Source organism: Macadamia integrifolia, unplaced genomic scaffold, assembly GCF_013358625.1.
Source record: "Macadamia integrifolia cultivar HAES 741 unplaced genomic scaffold, SCU_Mint_v3 scaffold1747, whole genome shotgun sequence".
In the NCBI taxonomy this organism is placed as follows: domain Eukaryota; kingdom Viridiplantae; phylum Streptophyta; class Magnoliopsida; order Proteales; family Proteaceae; genus Macadamia; species Macadamia integrifolia.
In genome coordinates this window covers 8,812-18,586 of record NW_024868333.1, presented here as the reverse complement: position 1 = coordinate 18,586, position 9,775 = coordinate 8,812, and the positions used below count along the sequence as shown (strand labels likewise).

The 9,775-nt window shown below is 39.2% G+C and overlaps 1 protein-coding gene across 1 annotated transcript; it reads left to right on the top strand.

The window, feature by feature from the left end:
• Positions 1–1,841: 1,841 nt before the first annotated feature.
• Positions 1,842–4,325, top strand: LOC122064750. Its single transcript, XM_042628507.1, has 7 exons — positions 1,842–1,847; positions 2,721–2,795; positions 3,000–3,052; positions 3,256–3,343; positions 3,453–3,551; positions 3,796–3,923; positions 4,006–4,325. Exons 1-7 carry the CDS (start codon positions 1,842–1,844, stop codon positions 4,043–4,045), a joined length of 489 nt encoding a protein of 162 aa, XP_042484441.1. The 3' UTR covers positions 4,046–4,325.
• The last annotated feature ends 5,450 nt before the right edge of the window (positions 4,326–9,775 follow it).

The following is a 9,775-nucleotide window of genomic DNA, read 5'->3' as shown; positions in this document are numbered from 1 at the left end:
ATGCCCAAGAGACGGTCAAAATTTTCCATGTTTCGGTCAAAACATGGGAAACCTGGTCGAAACTTGTCGAAACCAAGTCGAAACAGGTGATTTTTTAAAATCCCCTAAGGTTTCGTTTCGACCTGGGTCGATACCTGCTAAACATGCGAAATTTCACATGTTTTGCTCGAGTTCTCGAACCATGCCCTTAGGTTTTTGAGCAAGTGAACCTAGAGGAATGTCCATATACACTTCCTCAAGTTCCCCATAAAGGAAGGCCTTCTTCACATTAAGCTGTTAAAGATCCCAATCTAAGTTGGCGGTACAAGATAAAATAACATGGTTTGTGTTCATCTTGGCAATTGGAGCAAACGTCTCCTGGTAGTCAATCCCATAAGTCTAAGTGAAACCATTGGCAACAAGTTTGGCATTGTACCGATCCACTGTACCATCAGCCTTCTGTTTCACTGTGAAGACCCACTTGCAACCAACTGCCTTCTTCTGTGAGGGAAGACACACTAGATCCCACGTGTCATTCTTTTTTAGAGCCTGCTCCTCCTCAACCATAGTTGCCTACCATTGTGATTCTGCACTCGCTACCTACCAGGTATGGAGAATGGACACAGAGGATAGAGAAAACACAAAGCTATAGTAGGAAGTAGAAAGTGAGTCATAAGAAACGGTTTTAAGATCATGAAGCTTCCAGCAGTGCTCCGTGATGTGACGCTCCTTCCCACAGTAATCGCATTTCACTGGAACTTTGGTAAGGAGCCATTAAACTGCGGGGCTACACTAAAGGACTGAGTGCCAGAAGCAAGTCCAAATCTCTTGGTGGGAGTGGCTATAGGCGGTGGGAGCATAGTGGTATGATGACTGTCCTCAAGTTGGATCACAACATTGGCTTGATCCAAGGTAGGAAAGGGAGTACGACTCAGAATTTGGGACCGCAGTTGATCAAATTCCACATTCAGCCTTGCCAGGAAGTCATAGACCCAGATATTGTCCTCTCGTTTCTAAATACCGGTGACAACTAAAGGAGTAGGACTGTACTCATAGAAATCCAACTAAGTCCACAGTGTGCGCAACTTATAGTAGTATTGTAATAGTGTGAGCCCAATTTGCCTCAGGTCACGAACCTTCTGGCATAGTTCGAAGACCTGAGTATCATTCCCCACTTGGGAGTAAATGTCCTGGATAGACTTCTTGATAGCAGAGTCAAGAAGGAGATAGCCAGGTGAAAGCGGTGGCTGCATAGAGTTGACAAATAAGGCCACAACAAGAGAGTTGGCACACTTCCATTTGTGAATCTGAGACCTGTGGTTAGATGCTTCGAGGTTCCATTGAGGGACCCATAATATCCACAGGACTTGATGGAGATACAAATCAAGCATGACCTCATTAGGTAGTTTGTGCCATCAAGCTTGATAGCACAAGGAGGAAAAGTGGGAAGAGCCGAGGTGTCTCCACCAATGGAAGAAGAAGAGTTGTTAAACATGGTTGCAACTTAAGGGGGATGTGATAAGGAAGAGGCACCAGCCAGAGGTAGAAAAAACACCCCCCCCCCAAAAAAAAGCAGGAAAAAACCTGAAAAGTCCAAAAATCGATAAAGGGTGAAAACTCTGACAAATTGATTTTTGGGGATAACTCTGAAACGGATTCCTGAGATGGTAAAGTGGCTAGTACATACCACTACAAGGATCAATAGCACCAAATTAAACAAACATCAAGACGATTGATGCATCAAATAGGGAAAAAACACACTGGCATCAAAAAGTCGATGACCCTGAAAAATCAATGAGATAGTGAGTTGGGTCTTTCAGATCATTGGAGACGAGAGTTTGAGAGCCCAAGGGAGAAGAGAGATGGAGGTTAGTGGCTCACTCGGTGATTTAAAGAACTACCTCGAAGGGAGAAGATGATGGAGAGATGGAGGAGGTGTTGTGAGAGAGAGAAAATCGAGAAAATAGAAAGAAATGGAGATGGGAGAAAATCCTAGGGTTTTGAACCAAAGGTTCTGATACCATATGTTGGATGGGGTAATAACTTGTGTCTAATATGACACCAACGCTCTTTATTTATAATAACGGAGAGAAGGTTCTAGAATATTACAAGGACCATTAAACCCCTAACAGACCTAAGGACCTATATGGAATATTATGACTTCCCTAAAACCCATTATTACAACATTTTCAGATGGGCTTCTAATTTATCTTCCACTGATTGGATACGATAATCAACAAAGCATTTGTTGGAAATTGGAAGATCGCTGTGTCAGTTTTACTTAAATGCTTATATGCATCTATGTTCCTGTAATAGTTTGAGAGAATTGGTAGCTAGGGATTGTCTGGATAATGACTGATAATACATAGTAAGGGTGATTTCCTGACAGCTACAGGCGTGCAGGTTGCTTTTGCTACCATACCTGCTGCACACTTGAATTCAATAACTCAATGACTTGACTTCGGAACTTAGAATGTGGTTCTAACCTGATTTAATTATTTATTTCTCTATATCTAAAGAGCACAAGGATCCTATTGATACTTTGTTGAATAGAATCATGAAAAGATTAGCTAAGTCAATAAATATCTTGGAGATTTCTGGAATCTGGAATTTTGTTTTAATGGAGGGTTCTCTTTCTTGATTGTTGTTTGACTGATTGTTACAAATCTGAGTGGTGTCCATTTTACTTCACCTAAGGACCTTAAACATATGTCTAGAAGATCCATTTTAGTGTGGTTTAGTTTCTCACTTTCTTGTATTGCTTGGGTCTTCCTCTTATTGCTAAGGAGCATGTGAGTTGGAAGCCAACACTGCAGGTATATACGGATTTACTGAACACGTAATTGTAATGAGATAACTTGTTAGGTGTGATTAGGGATAGCTTGAATTTCTATTCACTAAGTATGCAGATCTTAAAATGCTAGAAATATAATTAGTAAATTTCTTTTTGAAGTAGCTAACTGGAGTGTGGCTTGAATGCACCATGAAAATATTAAAATAACCTGTGACTAATTGTGTAGGTTTGCCACTTCGCGAATTGCTTGATTGAAGCCAGGAATGAGTTAAAGCACAAGTATGTAATTCAATCTTCATGTTAGAAGCTTTTGTACATTTTCTTTAGATCTTTTATTTTTCGTTTTATTATTTTGATTCATAAAATTCTATAGAATATTCAATACTCTTTTTTTTTCTTTTTTCTTTTTTAAATAATCCATTTATTTTAATTAATTAATTTGAAATATTCAAATCTTGAATTCTGTTCTTGTTTCTCTACAGGTCTGAGATCAATCAACGGAAATTTTCAATAACAAAGGCTCTACTATATAAGGCAGACAGGTCTTCATTTGACCGCCTTTGTCAACAGGTTGGTGTACTTCCATATCTGGCTGCTAGTACAAGGAATCAGGTAGTTTCCATTGGACTTGCTCTTTGTGTCACCTCTAAAGTTGGTTCATTCTGTGTAATTATCGCAGGTTTACAAGCTAGAGGCAGAACAAAAGCGGTTAGAGGAGGATGCAACTGTCTATAATCGGCTCCAACAGCAGCTAAAGCTCTCTCCGGCATACAAGAAGGTAATACTGCAAACCCTATTGATGTTTTTTTGTTAGTTCAGGTGGTGCAAGAATCAAGATCTTGTCATCAAGAGTTTAAAATCTGGGCTTCGTATTTCCCTGTTTCTTAAGGTGCTGCTGTTCATGGTTTATGCAAACTACTCATAATGTACTCAAGATAGCTCTATAAAATTGTTTATTGTTATTGTAACTGTGAGCTCTCTCTCTCTCTCTCTCTCCCTCTCTTCTCTCTCTGTCTCTACAGATGCTTGAAATTGGTTCCCTTATGGAGTTGGAGGCTGGTTCTGATCAACTGGTAGAAAGCACAGACACAGAATTTGCGGACATCTCCTTTGAGGAGTTGCTAGCTCAAGAAAAGAAGGATGCATTTTGGTAGGTCACTGAAGTGTAAATATCAAAATGAATCGCTTGTAGGTGTTGATTAGCACTAAACTCCATTATCACACCTTTGCAGGCAAAAAAATGGAAAGCTGAGGTCATGCACAAGAAGTTAATGGCCATGTTCTTTCAGCTGACTGGTGCTGCTTTTGTACCCTGATTCTACTAGTTGAGCAGTATGTACATCCAACAGTGTCAATTTTTGCACAGATGTTGTGTTTTTTGACATGTTCTCTGGTAGGGGTTCACCTATTATGTTTTCACATCTGTAGGTGTTTGGTCCTCTGTAACAGCCAAGATTTTGCATTTTGGAGAATAGAACACCACTGATAGTCTGAAATACAACACTCTGCATACCATGTTGTACAGAAATATAAAACTTTTTAGGGCTGAAAATTCTCACGTGGAAATAGCATGATCTGAGAAACATGTAACACATTTTGAACCTTTAAATCAGGTGCCAAATGTTAGTGATTACAAAACAAGCATTTAACCATACGGCACAGCCAAGTTTGAACTGCCATACGTTAAGCACAGGGTTTTTAAACAAGGAATCGATATCTGAATCAGTCCAGCCAATTCTGCTCCGGATTGGCAGGAATTGGCTGGAATCAGCCAGATTCCGCCTGATCCCTAGAAACCAGTTTTGGATCACCAGCTCTAGAATGGCAGGAATCAGGAATCGAGAACCAGGCTCAACCACCGATCCGATTCCAATTTCTGAGTACTTAGGAAACAGCAACCTTCTGATGTTTGTACATCTAGTGTTTGATTTGTTCTGTCATTATACCCATAAAATGCTTAATATGTGCCTTGAAGCCAAAGAGATCATCTAAACTACCGGAATGTCGATGACTTTTCTAGCAATGCCCAAGAACTGAAGATTTAACTTGATAGAGTGTACAATTATTTTTTAACTGGTCTTAAAGTTGATCGAGTTTTGCCGATCAAAGTATAAAATATCTTGGTCAAAAGTAAGTTGATCCAGTTTTGCAGTGCAAGGTAGGGTATGGAGTAAAGTTTACTTCTAACTATGCAAGTGGCTAATTCGGTCTGTCCCCCATAATCTGATAACTTACGATATTTTTTCTGTTAAATCAAATTTAGTGTGTCATTTGCATTTCCGACAGAGATCCTTTTGCCTTTTTTTATCTTTTTAAATGTGAATCATATCTAGATGTTTCTCCGATCTTCTTACTTTCATGTCTCCATCATCTCTGGCTCTTTGACACGTATGCAGGACATTAGACACATCCCCTTTTTCTAATGATCCCATATCTTTCTCCACATTATGACTCTTCTAGACCTCGCAATGGTGGGAGCCTTGTGCAATAGGTACACCGTTTTAGATCTTTCTCTACACAGCCCCCCTTAATAGCACACGGCCTCCCTTAATAGCTTAACCCAGCAAGAATTTCTTGGTAGATACTTTCCAAAACCTTAGTCATCTCTCTGGAAGCAAATATCTCAAAAATCTAGACAGGATCTACTCTCTATTCTTATTTTCAATTTGTACCCACATAGTTCTCTTAGAATCAGTTTCAGAAGATAACCAAAAGAGTAAGATAACACTAACCAGTCGTGTGGCTATTGGACCAACGCACGGGCCCATGGGAGAGCAGGTGGAGGCATCGACCACACATGGTCAGAGTCTTTTCAGTCCCCTATGTCTAGTTGTAGACGGTACCAGTTAGCGTTCTTTTCCTCACCCTTTTTCTTCATTGCCCAACATCTGCTTACACATCTAGCTAATGTGGACCAATTCAGGAAGCCATCTAGCTATCACATGTTAACTCAATGTATCAACAACACTACATAACCCGTTGGATCTCCCCGTGAAACCTGCACTCAAGTCATAATTGTTACTATTCTATCTGAAATTCCAACGAAAACAGATTCCAAATCTAAGGTTTCTGCACAATGTATAATGGACCTAGTGGTTCTAGACCTCTGGTTCCAGTGATGCTTAGCTAATCAGTTCCAAAAACTAGATCCAAAACCGATCCAATAAGTTAATGGGGTGGTTTCAGTTCCGGTTCCGGTTCCAGTTCCAGTTCCTAGTGGTTCGGGTCTAGTCCGATTCTCAATTCTGGCCCTAAATTGATACCCTTAATTTACCTTAACCAAGTGTGAACCGATCTGCAGATTAAAGCTATGGATTGGAGCGTACTAGATGACAAGAAATTTTCATTGTTGAAGAATCTTAACATCCATTCAAGAACTAAAATGTCTCAGCTGCCTGACTCTATTTTACCACTCTTTTTTTCATCTCAGTCCTCTTTGTCACCTTCTTGTCCTCTGATCTGTAAGCAAAGCAAGAATGAAGGTGGGCAGGGACTTTCTTTTCTGACATATTACTTGTTGATCAATTGCCTACATAGTCAAAAAAAAAAAATGTCTACATAGTGGGTGGCAACTGGGCGTACTCTTACTTAAAAATCATTAAATTCATGTTAATAGCATACAAAAATTGGGGAGAGAGTGCACCAATGAGGATCGACAAAAAAATTTTGGTGCATAAGGGGTAAAAAGGTCATTTCATATGAGGATGAAAGAGATGGATTCAAAGAACCTTTTCCCATAAATTTATCAATGAGAGAATAAACAAAATAATTTGATGCTTAGGAGGCAAAGATGTCATTTGATGTGATGAAGGAAGAGATAGAGACCTTTTCCCATGAAATCTACTCGATATTTCTATATGTATGTTGAATTTTTCTAAGGTATTTGTTTTTCCACATTATCATGATGAATTTTATCCCCAAGTGGATCTTGCACCTAAGTTTACTATCCCCAAGAAGAAGAAGAAGAAACAATGGCTTTTGCTCATGTGGTTTGTAAACTGGGGCATGTCTCGTGGCTTCTTATGATCCATTGAGAGTCAATGAAGAATCTCAAGTGTAGGAAGGGTTCCAATCTATGATTCAAACCTCAGGAGAACTTGCCCCTAAAAGGTGGTTTGTAATGTGAAGAACTTAAGGCGATATCAACTTGATCAACACGCTTCCAAATTGATGTCTATAACGATTTATTGGGCACTCACCCCGAAAAGGAGATTTGTAAGGTGAGGGAACTTAAGACCATATCAATTTGTTGACTACTACGAATCAAATTGACATACACAACAGTCCATTGGGGCATTCCCTTAAAAAGGGGCCTCTAAAGTGAGGGAAACCGAGGACATATCAGCTTGATTACCACAATTTCAAATTGACATCCATAACGGCCACTAGGGCTACACTTTCTTCCAGGATCTCCAACTAGTGATTCGTTACCTTTCCTAATGGGGCTTCACTCTAGCACCAAGGCACTCCTTCTGTTAAAAGGTTTGGAATATGGCTAATCTGATGCCACTGATATGAACCTCAAGAGAACTCATCCTTAAAAGCCAGTTTGTAAGGTGAGAAAACCTAAAACTTAATCAACCCCCAATCAAGTCCCTTGAAAACTTATGTGGGATCAACCTTCCATATGACTGACATGAGATGGTAACAATCTATGCTTTATCCTCCTTGGGTCTTCAATATGGCACCTACAGACTTTACGTAAAATGAAATTTTTTTACCATCATATCCTAGATTATAATGTAAACTGTAAACAAACAGATGCTCGTCTTCCCTCCCAATCCTCTTTAAAAAGGTCGAAAGGCAGCTGTCCATCAAACAACAACCGACAGCACAAAGTTACTTACAACTCCCAAACAAAAAAACCAAACTAACCTTTTGGTGTGTCCAACCTCAGCCAACCCCAAGATTTCAACCTTTTACTGTGATTGTTTCTTTTGACTGGTAAAAGGTCAATCCCAGAGAGAGAGATAGATTTCGGGTAATCTATAGGCTATCATGAATAAATGATAAATTGTACATTTTTGTTGTAGAATTTTGGAATCTTTTGAAAGTGGGTTTGGGGTTATTTTAGGTGGGCAGTTTCAAAATCCAAAGCTGACTGGAAAAGCTACAAGACATGAAAGAGGGAGAGGGGTGGGACCTAAGAAAGCCATACCTACTACCATAGCCATAGGCTAATATCTATAGAGGGGAAGCCTAGATTCCCTCCCTCTTTAGCCTCTAATATTATACCAACACATGGGACATGAGGCAATGTGCAGTTCTATTGGTAGGCTCTCATTCGACTAATCTTCTTTTAATTTTTAAAAGTAGAGCTTAAGATACTCATTTGATAACTTAGTTAAATCATCTCTTGCCCCAAGACCCAATTTCCTATTTTCCTTTGTTGGCAAAGTATAAAATCCCCATATGACCATGTCTCACCATTGTTTAATGGATCCTAAGTAGACCCCCCCCCCTTTTTTTTTTCTTTTTCAAGACATATGAATAGATGGAAGTATCCTTGATCCCATTTGAGAACGAGAGGGACAAATAATTCAGTCAGAGTAGCTGTTGAATCATGGTTTGAGCAACATCATTACTACTGGTTAGAACTTAAAATGTTTAAGAGTTATAAAGAGGTCTTTGGTGTCTTCATATATTTGAGGAGTTATATCTGGAATTTTTGCTTTAACGTTTTGGGTTGGACCTCCAACATGGTATAGAAGTTCGCTCAAGTCACTTTGTTATCTTTCCTCATTTGTCTATCTACATGTATAATCAAACATGTCAAAGCTACAATGAAGGAACAGTGCAAAAAATAGATGAATTTGAAATTACACCATATATCGCCCGACAAGATCCGAATCCAATCAATCTGTAAATATTGAGTTTGACCAATACGAACACCAGTACCGACACCTATACCTAAACCTATAACCTGCAAATGACACCAATTGTTCTCTAAATGTGGACCATATGGAAATAAAGATGGTGATGGTGATGATGGTGACGGTGATTCTTGTACTTACCTTCACCTTCAGAATTTACTTTCTTTTCATATGGTTAGAAAATAATCATTTTGATTAATGACTACTAACAGAGTAAGTACCAGTTAATATCCTAATGAGTGTTACTTGGACTACTTGAGCCTAAAGTTCTTTGTTTGGGAGGTGAGAGGTAAGTGGGATTGCAAAGTAATGTGTACTTAATTAATCATTCTTTCCTTACAAAATTGATGACAGAAATTTTTTAACTCCTTCCCCTTTAGTCTCCCCAAAAAGATAACATCATGTTGGGAAGGGGAGGGACTTGGATATTGGAGGATGGAGATTCTCATTTGTTTGTTTATCAAAGATTGCTGAATCAGAAAAGGACGTAGTGCCAGATTGTTCTGCCCTTTTGTACACAAAATCAACAAAAAAGATTTACAGAGTTGTATACCCACGAGAGTTGCAGAGGAAAGAAGATGAAGATGAAGACAGCTTTGTGGGTTTGAGGAGGGAGGAGGTAAGTGCCAAAACTAAAACAAATAATGGAGTCTCCATTCAATATGAAAAGCTCCTTTGATCTTGACTAGTCATTTTCCTTTTCCCCTCTCCCTAAGTCCCAACAAAGAAGTCTCAGCCCACATCAGACCTTTGGGGATGCACTGACTATGTCACCAGTCTCCCAGTCCCTAGTACCCTTTAAGCAGTAACATCACTATTCTGTATTTATGTCACACCTCTTACTAAGCTGCTGCTATGGCCAACAAAATTTGCAGAGGAAAGGAAGACATCCCAAGCTGGAAAGGACCGGGTTTATCGGATCCTGTCCAATTAAAGGAATTAAGAAACACAGAGAGGGAGAGAGACTTGACTAGATGAGATCATGAGATTGAGATAGCAAGCTCTACCTTTTGCTTTTCTTCTTCTTTCTTTTTTTTTTATTTTTCAAATATACAAATGCCAAACATGATCTCAAATTCTCAACAAAGTTAGCTTCTTTGAAGATTATAAGATCAGATGAGAAAAGAAA